We start from the raw sequence: 19061 nt of genomic DNA, 5'->3' as shown, positions 1-19061 counted from the left end.
AATTTTATTTTGAATAAAAGTTAGGTTTTAGAGACTATAATTGAACCCTCACTGTGACAAATTAGTTCTACATCTAGGCGTTCTTCCTGCAACTGTGAAACTGTATGTCTTATAAAGTTGAGGGAGCCACTAGTCATTTGTTCGCGGGGAGGGCTTGTGGTTGGAATTGACAGGGGGCTATACACGCAGGAATATCACAGAAACAATCAAGAAGAAATTAGTTTTCTTTCTCACACAGAGGCATGGAAACTCAATGGTTACAGTCACTTTTTTATGCTTGGTGGTTTCTTTCAAACTTTCTGGTTAATTACTCTTAAACAAATGACGAGTTACAGAACACTTGTTGGGCTCTTGCTGGGGCCCAGAGATCTAAGCACAGCAACAAATCCCCCAAGAGGTTAGGCCCTGCCCAAGATGGCTGATAGCTCTTGCTGAACCTTCAGTCCTGGTGTTGGCCAAAAGGAGACTACTTCCTACCACAGCATGCCTTGCCTTGGTGTCATTAGAAGATGAGACTCCATTATAACTGAGACAGAAAGTTATGTCACTGGATTAATTAATGCAGATCCACACCAAAATCGATGCAAGGTCTCCCAATGTAGGCCGCGGAGGAGTATTGCTACATCCCCGAAGTGACGCAGGGCTGCTTTGACATAAAAACGCCTCACAGCTACTGGGAATTCACATGGTGGGGAGCGTGCTATAAGTCCATGATTCACAGCCCCATATCGCGCTCTCCCACGTGAAGTTAGCCTTAGTATGTCATCACACAGGGTGTAAATGCTACAGAATTTCCACAGCATGTGAAATATGAAGTGGATTCTAAATCTGCAATGTCAATTTATCCATTGTTTTCAATGGGGAGACCGCATAGTGTGCACCTAGCACGCGGTGCGATGCTGCTGCCGCCCAATGGAACACCCAAGCATAGGACATGCCATGATTTTTTTCCCGCAACGCACAAACATGTGCGATTTTCCTTGTCCGCCTCAAAGCGGCTTTACATATATAGCAAAGTCCAACTTGACATTTAATGCATAAAGCTGGAGCACAGAGCTTTCTTTTGCCTTTTCCATAGCTTTTTATTAGCTGTCGTTATGTTGAGACTACTTGCTGCAGCGTTGCGCTGCATTTTGTTGCATCCGTATACAGTGGTGATTATAAATAATCAAGCGCCATGTTTGTTTTATATTCTAGCTATGCGATTATTATGTGGGAAGTTCTGTCAAGAAAACAGCCGTACGAAGGTAATTACTGTGCAAACTAACATGCTTTCCAGGTGTGTTCTTCTTCCTGCTGTGCAATTACGCAGTGTTTCACGAATCTCATATTGCATATACAGCGGCACATCTCCATTAACCCTTTCCAATCCACTGTCTGACATCTGAAGACATTCTGATTGAAGGCTGTACAGCTCCGATGTCGGAAGACATCCGGCAGGGTATTCTTACTGTATTTTACTGGCCGCTCTGTTGTCGGAGGGCCTCTCCAGCATGTCCCATACTGCAGTACTGGCTCTAGCCAGCAGATGGCGCCATTGTAAAATGGCAGAAAGAGAAATCCCCTTAGAAAACTCTAAAGCCAAAAATGGATTGCAAAGGGTTAACTTCCATGGGGACGTTTGGTAGTAAAATGTGCAGAAAAATAGATCATACTGCGCTTTTTTGCGCGTCCAAAAGGTAAAATAAGCGCGTGGGAACAAACCCATTAAAATTAATGTGTGGAAAATTTTGCATGTCCAAATATGCTCCCCATTTTTTACAGGGGCACATTTGACCATGCAGTACACATAGAATAGAAACCATTGATTTCAATGGGTTAGTGATCGTGCACATATTTTCCTGCGCATTTGCAAACCAAAAATCCCCATAGAAGTCAACGGGGAGGCACAAATACGCTCAAAATATGCTAAGATGGGTGAAACGCTGTGTAATTGCGCAGGAAAAAGAACAGATCTGGAACGAATTGGACTAATTAGTCATTTCAATCGGGAAGAACTGCTTTGTGACATCTGGAGTGAGGGAACTTACAGTACGTTCCTTCGTACACGGATCTCCAGGATTCTGTTTGTATCTTTGTTTAATTTGTCAGAAAGAATAGCGAAGTCAATTACATTATTATGTTCAGCAAAAATGCCAGAAAGGAGGGCAATCCTGCTAAAAGGAAGACCAATACGGTCTCCATTTGACTAATAACAGCCTACAGGTTCGGCCAGAGCCTGTCTGAATACCATTTTGGGTGACTCTGCCAGAACTCCGAGATAAGACAGCTGAGCGCACATGGAATGTAGTCTGAACCCAGACTGAGACGTGCTGCCGTTCGTCACTGCATGCATTCTCTGTTCACACCACATTCTTGTCTCCATCCAGGGGCTCCATCAACATTTAAAATCCCGAAAACGGAACCTATCTTGGCCTTTATAAAAACCTGCAGAAACAGAGACCAATAGTACTCCGTTTCAGCAGGTTTCCACTCATTTGCGCCATTCTGTGCCAGAAAGAAAAGTGTGGTGGGCTGCGCTTCTCATTACAGCAGAGGATGACGCAAGTGAACGGAAACCTGCCAAAACAATATCCCATTGGTCTCCGATTCAGCACGTCTCTATAATGGCTGCTTAGTTCCATCCAAGCGACACCCCTCCCCTTCATTTAAAAGGATATTTCGCCTAATGAGGTGCAGGTGTGTTCCTTGGAATTGCACAGCGTATAGCGATTGCATATTTACATATGCATTGAGTGTGCATTTGCGCAGCTCCCACAGACATCTATGTTGACCCGTGGTGTGCAAATGCGCACAAAAATGGAGCATGCTGCAATTCTCAAACGAATTCTGAGAATGAACCCATTGAAAACAATGGCTTCTATTCTATACGTATTGTGTGCTCAAATACGCTTGTGTGAAGCCGCACTAAATCACCAAAGTACAGTACAATGCACCAAAACGCACAAAAAAGTGCCGTAAAATTGGAAAAACCATCCAAGAATGTCAATTTTTATAGTAGATTTTGAGTATGTCTCATGTTATATATATAATATTGCATTTGTGTAACATATTGCCATTATTGATAATCTGTATTACAGTCATTATTCTATGCAGTAACTTTGTATCCTACTTGCTCAGTGTTGTATCAGGCTGTGGCCGTTACATCGCAGGAGTATTTATTGATTTTTCTGTGATTACTTTGCCAGGTGCCACAAACCCAATGCAGATCATGTTCAGTGTAGCAAAAGGCAGCAGACCGGACACCAGTGAGGAGAGTCTACCGGATGACATCCCCCACAGGGACTTATTTGTGTCTTTAATGCAGAGTGGATGGGCCGGGGACCCCAACGACAGACCTGCTTTCCTAAGTGAGTAAGACGAGCGGATGAGTGTCCCGCTGTGATCAGACCAGATGCGTTAACCTATTGATTCACACAAATGTACACTGCGAGTTGTCGTGTCAAGTGCACACTTATCCATATTTATAACCTACTGTAAGTCACAGTAAATCTAATGTCCCCTGTGCTGTCTGGGGCCCCACCATAAAACTGCACAGAAAGACCCCTTTTAAGTTAAACGAGTATAAACCTTGCTGCTTCTGTAGCTTGCTACAAGGAAATGTCTTGCAAATTTGCGACCGTTAGTGAATAAGGACGTGTATTGGAAGGCGCTGGATGGGTTGTGAGAACCACTTGGGTCACACTTTGATGTACTTTTTATTAACACTGTTACTACTTTGATTTTAGAATGTCTATTGGAACTGGAGCCAGTGATTAGAAGATATGACGAGATCTCAATGCTGGAAGGGATATTGCAGATAAAAAGGGTAATTGCCAACTTCCTGCAGCTGAACGATGATAGACTGACATGTACAGTAGTATATTGGGGGGTAATAGGCTGTACTGGATGGACATCCGTCTTTTTTTGACCTTACATACTGTTACTATAATACTGCATGCTGTTGCCTCTTTTATATCTATTTCAATGCATTCAAGGGCATTCACTAGTAGCAGGCACTTTCTTCGGTCTGTTTTCTATCCTGTGGTCCAGAATTGCCCAAGTGCTTCACCCATAATCATCCTATGCAGGGGCATACCTAGTACATAAAACTCATGGCAGGCTTAGATACAGCGGCTCAGCTCTAGTATACCTTTAAATAATGCAATCACTACATAATGTACTAGCTCTACAAAGGGATAGTGATTACAGTGCAGTTACCACCAGTGATCACAAGTGATATCTCCTCTTTGGTTTCCGTTTTGCTTCTCTATGTAGTCCCAAACTGCCATGAAGATTTATCCGTGACCTGTCTGTGTCCCACCATAGTAGTAGTGCTCCCTCTGTATCCATACAAAGTAATAGTGCTCCCTCTGACACCACAAAGTAATAGTGCCCCTCTGTACTCCTCAAAATTATAGTGTGTTTTCTGTTCCCTTCAACATCCTCTGCATGTCATCCTTCCCCCAACCCCCAAAAGTCTACTCAGCAGCAAACCATTCTTTCGAATTCACAGTCCTGTTGGATGCCATGTAGTGCCATGTAGAGCCCAACTATTCCCCTGTGTCTTGTTCTCAGTACATCAAGTGTCCAATAGCAGGAAACTGGGCGAAGAGTTGGGTTTGCACTGCACAGAGCCCCATGGTGCCCAGCAGGGCTATGCATTAGAGAGTTCTGTTGCTGGCCAGACTTTCAGGGAAGGGAGGGCCAGCGAGTCAGCAGTGGGCCGGGATGTAGGACCCTTCAGCCCCGGACTCCTCTTCGCCCCAATAGCAGCCGCGTGATCTGTCTTTCTTGGTGGTAAACCAGTGATCCTATGTTCAAAGCTTGTGAGATAAAGTTCTTAACCCATTATTTTTTGTGCTAAACACTCTGACAGTTGCTGAATGCTTTCACCTTCTTATATCTCCTGCCAGTCATAAAAATCTGTGCACCGTGTGTAAATCCCTGAATTGTGTCTGAATCTCTAATATCTGCTTTTCCAGGCAAGAAACAATATCGCCTGTACCTCCACACCAAGTCAGCCCATGGAAGAATATACACATCCATGTACCTCCATACAGAGCAGTTGTCCGGTAGGTGATTGTGCCCATCGTTTGGCTTTTATATGTAAAGAGATGGCAGATCTCACCTGGCAAGTCCAAATTCTGTAGGTAAGACTATGCCTAGATATTTGATCTAGAGGGGGGTTAAAAAGCAATGTAGGCCCCAAAAGGAAGATGATCTCATTGAGCTCAATGACAAAATTATTTCTCCCACCACTAGCAGGCGCTCACTACATAAAAATTTATCATAGTGTTTGATAAAAAATGTATGTAACCCCGTCCAGTGAGCTACCAGTGGCAGCTGCAGGAAGTTAGAACGTTATGATTTAATATACTGGTTGTATGAAGAGATACTTTATACTTGTAAAAAAAAAAACAATCTCTCTGACCGCTATAAGGTATTTTGGACGATGTCATAAATTCATCATCCTAGACCACCAGAGATACCGGGTTCTACCCACTAAACCAGTCTAAAACTAAAAGGAATAATACCACTAAGGCCAAAACTACACAAACGTATTTGCGCACAAAATGCAGAGAATAGAATCCATCCATTGATTTCACTGGTTCCCTCACATGTGCGTGTTTCCTGCGCATTTTGAATACAGCCAAAAAAATAAACGCAGCATGCTCTATTTTCCTGCGCACCAAAAGTCCCCATAGAAGTCAATGGGGATGTGCAACTGCGCACAAAATACACTAAGGGCTCATGTCCACGGGCAAAATATGATTTAAGATCCGCAGCGGATCTCCCGCATGCGGATCCGCATCCCATAGGGATGCATTGACCACCCGCGGGTACATAAATACCCGCGGATCGTCAATAAAAGTGATTTTAAAAAAAATGGAGCATGAAAAAATCTGGACCATGCTCCATTTTCATGCGGGTCTCCCGCGGGGACGGCTCCCGCGGGCTTCTATTGAAGCCTATGGAAGCCGTCCGGATCCGCGGGAGACCTAAAATAGGAATTTAAAGCATTTACTCACCCGCAGCGGGCCGCGAAGCTCTGCTCTTCCTCACGGCCGCATCTCCCTTGCTTCGGCTCGGCGGATGTGCCCGGCGCATGCGCGCGGCACGTCGGCAACGTGCCGGCGACGTGCCGCCGGCGTCAGGAATTCATCCGCCGGCCGAAAATGAAGATCCGGCCGTGAGGAACAGCTGACCTTCTCCGCCCGCTACGGATAGGTAAATGCTTTTAAATTTCTATTTTCGGCGCTCATGTCCGCGGGGCAGGAGGGACCCGCTGCAGATTCTACATGTAGAATCTGCAGCGGATCTGATTTTCCCCGTGGACATGAGGCCTAAGAGTTGAGTGAAACACTGCATAATTGCGCAGGAAAAAACACTTCAGTTTATAAAAGGTTTATTATTAGAAAAAAATAAAAGACATTAAAAGTTTAAAAATAAAACTCTTTCCGTATTCATAATTTTCAAAAAATACAAATTTGGTATCGCTGCATTCGTTAAAATCTGATCTAACTCTCCCCACAACAGACAAGACCTCTGTCAGCTACATTGATGAATAAATTAAAAAGTTATGATTTTTTGAAGGTGGGGAGAAAAAAAACGAAAACAAAAATGAAAAAAAGGGCTGCGTCCTTAAAAGGGTAAATAAAGACACACAAAGCCTGGTTACTGACAAATCTGCTCTTCTCAAGATGTTTAGTTAGTGGGAACCATGTATCAATGCACATACTGTAACTTTCAGAAAATTTCATAAAATCTTTTATACAGATGTAAGTTACTGTAATTTTTTTTTTTAGACAAATCTGCAGTGTTTTTCAAAAACTCTGCAGATTCCAAAATCTACAGCATGTCTATTTATGCTGCGGAATCATTTTGCTGAATTCAACCCTTGAAATACAAGGGTTAAATTCCGCAGCTCTTCCGCAAGTAAAAACATGGCCAAATCTGTTCCGTTTTCTGACTCTTCCCCTAACTAAAACTTAGAGACCCCCTGCCTGCCCCATGGGCATTATGCCCACTACTTGGAGACCATGCCCACTTTTCTCTTCACTTTTTAAATTTAACAAGTGTCAGGAAACATCTCAATTTGTTTGTGGAAATTTGGCGCATACCATAATTTGCAACTTTTTTAGCGCAGCTTATACAGAAAACTGAAGTAGACTGTCTAGTGAATGTTGGCTATTGTTACATGTATGAAAATCTATCCATATCTTCTACAAAGCAGTGTTATATCTGAAGGAATTAGTGAAGGAGTTTCCAGTTAGAAATTAGTAATTGCCATCATTTCCATATGAAGATTATTTGTCTTTTGTTTGCACTAGGTGACCAGCACAGGTTGTCCGAGCATTGCTTCCAGATCTCCAAGTTTCCTGAATGGTATGTATTTAATATCAGGTCCAATTAGATTGAAGGCTATATACAACTTTATTTATACTGGCTGATATACGCTACTATCTGATGCATTGCATTCCAATGCTTCTGATCAGATGGGCGATTTTATGCTGGCCAGCAAAGATAGTTCCTGAACTATCTTACTGGTCGGAATACGTAAGCCGCTGCCATAGACTCCTATGGGAGCCTATGGTAGCTGCTGGAGAAGGGAGGTGGGAGGGAGTTTAGCAACCTGACTGCTAAACTCCCACCCCCCTTCCCTTTGCTTTGCCCCTAAACTGTCTCCCCCTGCTCAATGGCATTGCCGGCTCGGTACTGGCGTACATATAGGGGGTGCTGGGGGTGCGGTTGCGACCCGGCCCCTGAGCCCCTGGGGCCCACGGGGCTTACTTTCCACGACACTGACTGACTGCACTTACTTTCACTATGGTCTCTGCGCAGGCAGGCAGCCTCTCCTACATCGGTGCTTCCTCCCAGGACCTCCGCTCAGACTCCTCCCCACTGATGATCTCTGTGCTGGAGAACCAGATGGGGGAGGGGTCTGAGCGGAGGTCCTGGGAGGAAGCACCGATGTAGGAGAGGCTGCCTGCCTGCGCAGAGACCATAGTGAAAGTAAGTGCAGTCAGTGAGAGGGAACGTCCTCGGTGTGATTAAGAGGGGGGAGGGGTGTTCTGTGTGTGATGGGGAGTGGGGGGGGGGGGGCGAAGGGTGTTCTGTGTGATGGGGAGTGGGGGTGAGTGAGGGGGGTTCTGTGTGATGGGGAGTGGGGGTGAGTGAGGGGGGTTCTGTGTGATGGGGAGTGGGGGTGACGAGGGGAGTTCTGTGTGATGGGGAGTGGGGGTGAGTGAGGGGGGGTCTGTGTGATGGGGAGTGGGGGTGAGTGAGGGGGGTTCTGTGTGGGGGTGAGTGAGAGGGCTTCTGCGTGTGATGGGGAGTGGGGGTGAGTGAGGGGTGTTCTGTGTGATGGGGAGTGGGGGTGAGTGAGGGGGGTTCTGTGTGATGGGGAGTGGGGGTGAGTGAGGGGGGTTCTGTGTGATGGGGAGTGGGGGTGAGTGAGGGGGCTTCTGTGTGTGATGGGGAGTGGGGGTGAGTGAGGGGTGTTCTGTGTGATGGGGAGTGGGGGGGACGAGGGGTGTTCTGTGTGATGGGGAGTTGGGGTGAGTGAGGGGGGTTCTGTGTGATGGGGAGTGGGGGTGAGTGAGGGGGGTTCTGTGTGTGATGGGGAGTGGGGGTGAGTGAGGGGTGTTCTGTGTGATGGGGAGTGGGGGGGGGGACGAGGGGTGTTCTGTGTGATGGGGAGTGAGGGTGAGTGAGGGGGGTTCTGTGTGATGGGGAGTGGGAGTGAGTGAGGGGTGTTCTGTGTGATGGGGAGTGGGGGTGAGTGAGGGGGCTTCTGTGTGTGATGGGGAGTGGGGGTGAGTGAGGGGTGTTCTGTGTGATGGGGAGTGGGGGGGACGAGGGGTGTTCTGTGTGATGGGGAGTGGGGGTGAGTGAGGGGGGTTCTGTGTGATGGGGAGTGGGGGTGAGTGAGGGGGGTTCTGTGTGTGATGGGGAGTGGGGGTGAGTGAGGGGTGTTCTGTGTGATGGGGAGTGGGGGGGACGAGGGGTGTTCTGTGTGATGGGGAGTGAGGGTGAGTGAGGGGGGTTCTGTTTGATGGGGAGTGGGGGTGAGTGAGGGGTGTTCTGTGTGATGGGGAGTGGGGGTGAGTGAGGGGGCTTCTGTGTGTGATGGGGAGTGGGGGTGAGTGAGGGGTGTTCTGTGTGATGGGGAGTGGGGGGGGACGAGGGGTGTTCTGTGTGATGGGGAGTGGGGGTGAGTGAGGGGGGTTCTGTGTGATGGGGAGTGGGGGTGAGTGAGGGGGGTTCTGTGTGATGGGGAGTGGGGGTGAGTGAGGGGGGTTCTGCGAGCCGGCACCTGACTTCACTATTAGAGGTATGCTAGAACCGAGCCGCTGTATTGGTGACTAAGGGCTCAATGCCGCAGCCGTAAGCCTACAACACTGTGGGAGACCACCAGCATCTCACACATTTCCCAGCCATGCACGCTGCCGGCAGGGACCACATATGGCTTTGTGTAGCACTGCGCATGCACAGGGGGATTCTTTTTTTAATTCCCCACTCTGTTTAGAGTGACAATGTAATGTGTATGGGCAGCGTATCATACAAGTGTACAGGGCTCACGTTACTTGGTACGCAGAGAAAGAGAGCATGCTGGGATTACCACGTGTGCACAATACGTGGTGAAAACCTGGTCGTGGACATGAGCCCTAACATGTTATAAAAGTTAGCTCATGCTGTCTCCAATGTATGTGTGCCTGTATTATGTTTGTGTATATAGCATTATTTTTTTCTTTCTTGGGGAAGCAAAGCGTGCCTTGAGGCTTGTGTTCTGGATGTTTTAAAAATCTAAAACCCCTGATTACTAATGATCCATTGATGGGTCATTAAAAAAAAACAGTAATGTAACTAAAAGTGATATACAAGGAGTAGCTGTGAAAAGGAGTGGTGGGTGGACAGGTCTGGAAGGGGGCCCCAAGCTAAACTTTTGCACCCGGGCCCATGAGCCTCTAGCTACGCCCCTGCGGCTTGGTGTATATGCGCTGGGTCCCGGGCCATCTGAACAGGCGCACAAATGACAGATTTGTGCACCCGTTCACGCATTTTTACGGCGCCGGCAGGAAAACGTAAAAGCTCCTACACCTGTGTGAATAAGCCCTCGCATCCATTTTTTATTGCTTCACCACTAAAAATAGTGAGTCTAGAGCCACATGTGGCTTCCCAGCTATTCGGTTATTGAAATTCATTCAGTAAGAATTCTGCACACAGATTTTGCCCATTAACAGATATTAATTAAAGTCGCGGGTATTCGCGTGATTTTTGAGGCAGAATTTGACGCTGAAAATTGTGCAATGAATTACGCCATGTGTACATACCCTCACTGCAGATTTTCCTGCAGAACTGCAGGCAGGTTTTAATCCACTTTCAATTCTGCATCAAAATCCGCAGGTAGTTTGGGTTTTGTGTGGGCGAATTCTGGCGTATGTGAAAGCACCCTTAGGAACCTTTCATGCGGGCTGGAATTACGCCGCAGGATGCAGCCAAATCCGCAGCTGTGGAATTCCACACCAGAATCTGCAGCTCTAACATCTCACTGCAGTGTTCATTGCCAAAAATGCAGAGAAAAAAACATTTTTCTAAAAAATGCTGAGTGTGAAACTACTTGTAGATTTATTGCAACAGTAGAATAAATGTGTTTTCTATTTTCATATAGTAGATAAAGAAGATGTAAAATGGAAACTAAGTGATGAACGTAAGCCAACAAGTGAAGTAGAATATTCTCCCATTTATATATGTAAGTACTGAGATGTTAAACGGGTGTACATACTTTAAAGTGATAAAAACGTAATATTCTGATACTATGTAGAATGTTATTATGCAGTTGATTTTTTTTTTCATACTGTCAGTGGAATTTAGTTATGGGGTATCTTAAATAAAAACTTTTGTTGTCCATAGCAACTATTTAGAATGCCACCCTCTTTTTAGTCAATTGGTTCCATAGTAAGAAGCTAGAGTGCCCACTATTTAGTCAAGTGACCCCATAGCTACCAGTTAGACTGTCACCTTTTGTTTAGTCAACTGGCTCTATAGCAGCCAATTAGAGTGTCACCCTCTGCTTAGTCAATTGGCCCTATAGTAAGTAAATAGAATGCTGCCTTCTGTTTAGTCAACTGGCCCCATCTCAATCAATTGCAAGCACCGAGTCATGACATAGTGACATTTTCTTGGCAGACTGTTTTTGTGGGGTGGTTTGCCATTGCCTTCCCCAATCATCTTTTTACACCCCACCAAGCTGGGTACTCATTTTACTGACCTCAGAAGGATGGAAGGCTGAGTCAACCTTGAGCCAGCTACCCAAACTAAGTGGGGATTGAACCTGCAACCTTCAGGTCGTGAGCAAGAGCTTAAGACTGCATTTATGCTGTCTTAACCAACTAGAGTCTTTTAAAACACATGGCAAGTTTCAGGGTCTGAAAGGTAGTTTCAGCCTCCAGATTCCCCTTTATTAACCTGGAATCTTTCCCTTTTGTCAACTCAGTCAAATGGACAGCTATGTCTGAAAAATTGGGAATATATCATCTGTAATACCTTGTGATTCCCAAGTACATTCTTGTTTCTTGGTAGCAGGACGGGCCCATTTTAGGATGGCGTGAATTTTCTCATCTTGAGGCTTCACAAGGCCACTTCAGATGATATAACCCAAGTATTTGGCCTTCTTCAATCCAATGTGACTTTTCTTTGGACAGACCGACAGCCCACAAGTCATCAACAACTGTCTGTATATGAATTAGGTGTGCATCCAGTCCAAGCTAAACATAACTATAATGTCCAAATAATAATGCCTTCACCACGTCTTGCATGTTGCTGCTTACAGTGAGTTTGCATCGAAACACCAAATGTGGGGAATTACCTGGGGATCGCTCAGAATTATGGTCACGCCTTCAATTCTAGCAGCTTAGAAGTAGATCTTCAAACTCAAAGTGATGTTTTTTATTCCTTTAACTTAGTGCAGCCCAATAATATCAAAATAAAATCTCGCTGCCTGGCTCTAACGTTACATAAATTGGCCCTAGGTGTCAACTGGTGGACTATCCCCATGCAACCTAAGCACAATAGCAGCACAAGTCGAGTTAAAGTCCTGTACTCACACCAGGTCTCATGATTTACCAGCTCTCACAGTTGTGGCTATGTCTCCGGGGCAGAGAGCGAGGGTGCATGTGTCCTCTACCCCTATACCCATCCACCCACTGGAGCAACTAATTATCTAGCAAGTGAGCCAGCTGCTAGGAGTCTGAGAGAACTATACCTGCCATCTACTACCACTCCTATCATCCTGCCACAACATGTATCAGTTTTATAGTTCTCCAATCTCCATTATACAGTTCATAGAGTGCATTTTACTCCTGACTCTGAGTTTAATTTCCTCCCCCTTATGTTTCCCATTAGTTCCTGAACAGGAATCGCCTTCTACAGCACTAACGTGGGTTCTGCGGAAGCGAGATCAAATCATAAGTCAAATGACAGACGCCTGCCTGAACCAGTGCCTGGACGCTCTCATTTCCAACATGATCCTTTTCACGGAGGATTATGAACTGATAAAAGCAAAGAGTACAAGGAGTGCCAAAGTCAGGAAGCTTATAGACACCTGTGACTTGAAAGGAGAACTCTTTGCTAGGATTATTGTGCAAAAACTGAAGGACAACAAACAATACAACCTCCGGCCATTCCCCGAAATATGACCAAATACGAGGACATTCTCGTACCGAGTTTTGTTTATTTAAATGGCCCATTGATTTCTATTGGGCCACTCACACCTGCGTGAAAACAAATGTAGCATGTTCTATCTTGGTACATAATACGCATCAAAATAGGATATGAGGATTTAACATATGCAGAAAATACGCATGAATATTGTACGCATCTGACGGGGGTGCCAGGAGTCAGACCCCTAGCGATCTGATATTGATTACCTATCCTAAGGATACAACATCAATATCTAGGTCTTGGGAAACACCCTGTAGCATACAGAAGGCAGCTTTCATATATGCAGTTGGTATCTGCTTCCCCATTCTGGAGATCTACTTTATTCTGTATACAGCGGACTACATTGTTGCCCCCTAAAAATAAAAAAGCTCCAGCATTGTTCATGGGGGACATCTTAGAGCATTGTTTCTAACTTTGGGCCACAGAATAGTCCAATGATGGCCTAAAGTCATGTCATCATCCCTCTAATATTCCAACTTTTATGTTTTTATATCCAGTTGTGATATTGAAGTAAAGCAATTCTGTAACACGGAAGCGATATACAACTGACAATTTAACAGGCCCCACAGCACTAGATTTGCAGAAATATTCGCATACTGTGGATGTTTCAGTGAAACTTTGCCAGACGATCACACATTATCTACATCAGTGATTCCCAACCGTATGCCATGGCTGCCAGACTGGAAATCACTCAGCCTGCAATTACAAGCACAGGCCACTACATAGGGTCGGAGCAACGCTTCCGCTGCGATCCCTGTGTATTCCGGTGGACGCTTCCTGGAAAATCCTTTTAGGTTGGCTCTACATGGGGTGAACCAGCCGCAGAATTTCCCAAAGGATCCTCCACACGAAAATACCATGGCATTATCAGTAGCAGCAGAGCGGATGCGATTTTTTAAATTTTGTCCAGATGCTGCGGATAAAATCAGCACAAAACAAGGGCAGAAATTGACATGAGATGCAGAATTTAATTATGCAGTATGTCAATTATATCGCCGTTTATGCAGCGGAATTCACTTCTTCTCAACGAGGGGGTGAATTCTGCACAAAAATACAGAATCTGCTGCAGAATGTCCACTGCAGACACTGTGCAGCAAATAAGCGCCGTGTGGACCCAGTCTTAGGTATGTTCACACGTAGCGGAAATGTTGCAGATTTTCCACAAAAGAGACAGTCAAAATATGCAGCATCCGTTTGGATTTTGACTCTCACCTCTTTTTTGGTAGGGGTGCCCCGTGGTAGCTTTTTTTCCCAAGGCTAAAAAGTTGGGAAACACTGATCTACAATGTAAAACTGTTTTTGGATGTAGGTTTACATGCTAGTTAAAATGCAAATTGAGTTTAGGGAAATCGCCAACATATCTGCACAATGTTTGCGATAAAGTACTAAAATCTGACTTTATATTGGCAGCATACAAGCTCTGAGTTGTACAGTGGTGTAATATGGGACCAACAGCTGTGTATGGAGCCTTACTGTACCTCCGTATGTCTCTGATTTTGTATGGAATCGGACAGACAAAAAAATCATGACGTCTTCCATATGGCGGTATGGATGCTGCACTACGGAGCGCTGTATGGAGAAACCATTTGGCAGCACACAGAGTGCCTAATGGGCTATAGTACATAGCAACAAGGATTCCATGTGCCATTGTACAGGCCTTAATGACATGCAGTAGTCTCCTACATTATGGTGCCGGCTGCAGCTAAATACGATATAACGGACTGAAGTTACCAAAGAACGTCTTTCACCTTCATAGGATTTCTCTATATGCTTTTCATTTCCATACAAACCATATTCTCCTTTTTGGGTTCTAAGATGCCCAGCTAAGGGCTCCTTAACATCACCACTAGGAGCTCCGTTTTCCTGTTCTGTCTTGGGACCAGGAAACCTTAAAGCCCTTTCCATCACAAGACGAACGCAAACAGCACCAAACAGACCCCGCAGAATTTAACTGGGTCCATTGGACTTCCAGCACACCCTCCAGCATTTTCTAGGATGAGCTAGCACAGCATGTTGCATTATTTTGTATGGATTTTAACGGAAATCTGCAACAGAACCTCTGAACAGAACCTCTGGTGCAGAGCACAATGTAGCACATTTTTCTGATGTAATCGCATTAAAAAGAGGGACATTCATGCCGAAATTGTAACTTTTATGTAACTTATTGGTTGTCTGCAAAAAAGGGACAAGTCTATCAAGTCGCACTCTGTGATCAAGTGACTGATTTACTAAAGATTCTATCTCTTTTTCTATTCAGAAAGGTAGGGGGGATTTATTTCATGTATACCCTGATCTAGTACAGCAGTTGCACCGTAGTCTGGAGGAACACGGTACAAGAATGTCTACTTGTATCATGGCATATATTACTGCTTGCCTCTGTATGGAATAGCATTGTTGAATAGGATATGCTACACATTAAAAAAGGCCAGGTCCGGGGGGGCTAAGAGGGCCCTCCTTCGGCAGCGGTTGGGTCCGTGAGCCCTCTGGACACATTAGCTGTATTGTATGCCTGGGAGTTTTCCTGAGACGGAGAACGTGGAATGCTGCATATTATTACAGGATTTCTGCTATTTTTTTACTGAGCATATTTTGTACAAATATCATATTCATATTTATAACATTTTGTTTTCAGCATAATAAAACATTTTGGAAAGATTCCTGAACGTTCTCACTTTTTTTTACTTGCCAAAAATACTTCATTCTGTGCAGTGAGTGGCATGCCACTGATAGAGGCAGACAATGTGACTACTACAGGGATCACAAGGCATTGGAATGGAGCCAAGAAGCCCTAGCTCCTACTCCCAGCCACCAGTAAGAGTCTTCATCATACTCACACAGTTACACTTCGGGGCATGATGCCAGTTCGGAGTGCTCTGAGCATTTGTAAGGGCCCTTGGGTTTAGAAGGGGCCACAGGCAGGACTTGGACTTGGGTTGTAGTGGCCCAGCGGGTCCTACAGAACAGTCACGGTACACTTGTCCTGTTTCACCTGTCTGGAAGCTGTTCCTGGATCCAGAAGGTGCCGTCTGTAGGAGAGACCCTGTGTCTGCCCTTCTGCTTTTACTCATAGAGCTCAATCCTGATGTCAGCTGGCCTCCCGATGTCAGGTTTAAGCTTCCTGGTGCAGAGCCCAAGGGTGGGAACAAATATACGAGTCCCTATGCAAGAGTGTGGGAGAGAGAGAGGCTTTAAAAGGAAGTGACGCAGAGCAGGTAATTAGACTGAGCCAGAAGTGAGTAAGTAGAGGTTGCGATTCCGTAGTCGGGAAGGAGGAGTACTTCAGCAGCTATCGTTTCTCAAGGTCGAGTGTGGTGATTAACCCGCTCCCTTGAAATCTTACAGCAGAGAATACCGAAGATGCTTTCAGAGGTCCATCTTTATCTAACAGTGAGTTATAGCTACCCAGTGAAGTACAAGCCTGGACTAGTCATACAGCCACTTGTCCCTCTGCTTCATAAAATCCTACAGTCACATACAACTAAATTGTTTCACCTAAGTTCACTAGTGGGGAAATTGTCCAGTTAATCAATCTTCAGTAAAATAGAGAGAGAGCGTTGAAGTGAGAGTAACATGAATTCTATGTTACTGTATGCTGCTTGTTCATTACTGCACTCTTGAATACCTGCTATAAATACGTTTTCAAAGTATTCTAAAGTTAACCCTTCAATGCAAATACCAAAGTTAGTAAATCTGCTCACTCTCGGATTACTAAACTAAACTGGACTCGTCTCTACTATTTCTGCGTCATCATTCGGAGTGTCCAACTAGAGTGTGGCGTCACCGTGACAAAGTCTAGGCCTCCGGCCATACATACATTAAGTTCATTGGGGCGTTACAGGACCACTACTATACCTTAGTCCCAGTCCTGCCTGTGGCCCCTCCTATATCCAACTGCATACTGCCATCTTTTTTTGCGCGAGAGGCACAATTGAAAGTAACGTAAAGGTTTTTACCGCATGTTACACAAAACCCATGTGCGTAATATGCAGTAAAAACCGCTTGTGTATGAGAGCCCTAAATTGTATTCGTGGTCAGGCAACCAGGGGGAGACCGGCACAGGATGGAGGCATCGGTGTAGCAGCTGGACATAAAGACGAGCCTGGCTGCTGTATTCAGGACTAGGTGATATACCCGTATGTTGCACGGTGCTATAAGTGCAGGGATTGGTTATTGAAAATTGGGCTTCCAAAAAGATTTTATAAATATCAGTCCTGGAATATACAAAGTGGGCCACTAGAATGAGCCCAGCACCCACTGTTATGAAAGCTGTCCAAAAGAAAATCTGTGTTGCCCCTAGCAACCAATCATAGTACAGCTTTTATTTTACCTCAACAGTATAATAAATAGCAACCAATCACAGCGCAGCTTTCATTGTACGTCAGCAGTATAATAAATAGTAACCAATCACAGCGCAGCTTTCATTTTACCTTAGCTGTATAAGAAATAGCAACCAATTACAACACAGCTTTCATTTTACCTCAGCAGTATGAGAAATGAAAGCTGAGCTGTGATTGGTTGCTCTTGGGAACAAATAGTACAGGGAAAAGTCGGTGAGTTTTTCTATTTTTTTTTTAATCCTGCCAGTATTCGTCACCTGATGATGAAGAATGCTCATGCTAAATTTCACTCAAATTGGACCAGAATTGTGGATTTGTATACGACACAAACAAATAAACTAACCGATTTTATGTTTTATATTTCAGACAGATGGGAGAGTTTACTGAGGAAACGGCTGAATAATAAGTTACAGTGATGAAGACGAGAATAGATCAGAGCAGCAATAAGAGTTTTTGTACGAAAATGGCAGATTCTGCAAATGTTTTTGAGGTGCAAGTGACATGGGAGTGCAAATGACTGAATATAGGGGGTGAAGAAAAGATCAGAGTCACATATGACCCCAAGACTGTGTAGGAGTCAGGCCGCATGTCCACGGATGGGTCAGACTCCGCATACAGGAGCAGCAGCAGAATCCAACCCTGCCCGCAGCCAAGGACAGTGCTTACTAGAGATGAGCGAGCATACTCTCTAAGGGCAATTACTCGATCGAGCATTGCCCTTAGCGAGTACCTGCTCGCTCGGAAAAAAAGGTTCGGCTGCCGGAGGCGGGCAGGGAGCGGCGGGGGAGAGCAGGGAGGAATGGAGGGGAGATCTCTCTCTACCTCTCTTCCCCCGCTCTCCCCTGCTCACTGCCGCAACTCACCTGTCACCCGCGCCGGCAGCCGAACCTTTTCTTCTGAGCGGGCAGGTACTCGCTAAGGACAATGCTCGATCGAGTAATTGTCCTTAGCGAGTATGCTCGCTCATCTCTAGTCCTTACCTTTCCGGGTCTTCACTGCGGATGTGTGCAGAAGTGCCGGCCGGCACGTTGGTGCACATGCGCAGTAGAGATTTTTTTTTTTTAATCTCTTGCTTACCTATGGAATCTGGGGATTTGTTTTGCGGACGGGCAGCGGATCGGATGGCTTCCATTCACTTCAATGTAAGCCTTCCAAGCAGGAACCGCAGCAAAATGGAGCAAGCTACGATTTGTTTTCCTGGTAAAAGGTCCGCAAAACAAATTTGCATGGTTTTATACTACCGCAGACTCCCGTGTCATCCTATGGGGGACTTGAACTGCAGATCGTCTGCAATTCAAATTTACCCGTGGACGTTGGGCCTTATAGTAGTATCCCATACTGAGATGGGAATATCAGGATTAGGCTGGTTAATAGATAGTGGAAACACAAGAAGTTCACTTTCTGAAAGGCTCAGTTTGAAAGACAGAGAGAAGACATGATGTCACAGTACAAGATTGTCCCAGACCGTGTGCAGCTAAAGTATATCTACTCCGAAAAAAGTTTCATAATATGTGACAACACTGATGTCATCCTTCTGTGCCATCTACACAGGGGGATCTGAGGACAGGAAATTAATAGAGTTGAGCGAACATACTCTGCTGAGCATTAGCGTACTCGATGGTGCTCGTTCCTCGAACAACCATCAAGCCGGGTTCGACCCCGCCTCAGTTTTTGGCTCCTCCCCGCTGTGACGTGCCTGTTTTGGCTCCTTTCTGCCGCAGCGCGCGTCATTGGCAAATTTTCTGTCTGGCAGGCAGGAGAGAGAGAGAGAACCTAGGAAAAAAAGAAAAAAAAGCTCGGGACCCGGCGTCTCACATACAAAAATGCTCAAGTCTCCCATTGTAGTCAGTGGGGTTCGTTACTCGAGCAGAGCTCTCGAATTTTACGAAAAGCTCGACTCCAATAACGCGGACCCGAGCATTTGGGTGCTCGCTCATCTCTAGAAATTAAACTTAGTATTTTTTTTCTTATACTTTTATGTATTGGGGTATTCACCAAAATGATTCAAAAACATTTCAC

At 45.3% G+C, this 19061-nt stretch overlaps 1 protein-coding gene across 1 annotated transcript in view; it reads left to right on the top strand.

Annotated features, from left to right (window-relative positions):
* RIPK2 (receptor interacting serine/threonine kinase 2) overlaps positions 1–15360 on the top strand; it is a 33849-nt gene extending 18489 nt beyond the window's left edge. The window contains exons 5-11 of the mRNA XM_066578442.1: positions 1198–1247; positions 3189–3350; positions 3729–3808; positions 4965–5054; positions 7314–7368; positions 10655–10735; positions 12388–15360. Of these exons, the coding sequence (XP_066434539.1) occupies positions 1198–1247; positions 3189–3350; positions 3729–3808; positions 4965–5054; positions 7314–7368; positions 10655–10735; positions 12388–12680 (811 nt within the window). The 3' untranslated portion in view covers positions 12681–15360. The remainder of the gene's footprint in view (positions 1–1197; positions 1248–3188; positions 3351–3728; positions 3809–4964; positions 5055–7313; positions 7369–10654; positions 10736–12387) is intronic.
* Positions 15361–19061: the final 3701 nt, after the last annotated feature.

Source organism: Eleutherodactylus coqui, chromosome 9, assembly GCF_035609145.1.
Source record: "Eleutherodactylus coqui strain aEleCoq1 chromosome 9, aEleCoq1.hap1, whole genome shotgun sequence".
In the NCBI taxonomy this organism is placed as follows: Eukaryota; Metazoa; Chordata; class Amphibia; order Anura; family Eleutherodactylidae; genus Eleutherodactylus; species Eleutherodactylus coqui.
This window is presented reverse-complemented; position numbering and strand designations above follow the sequence as displayed.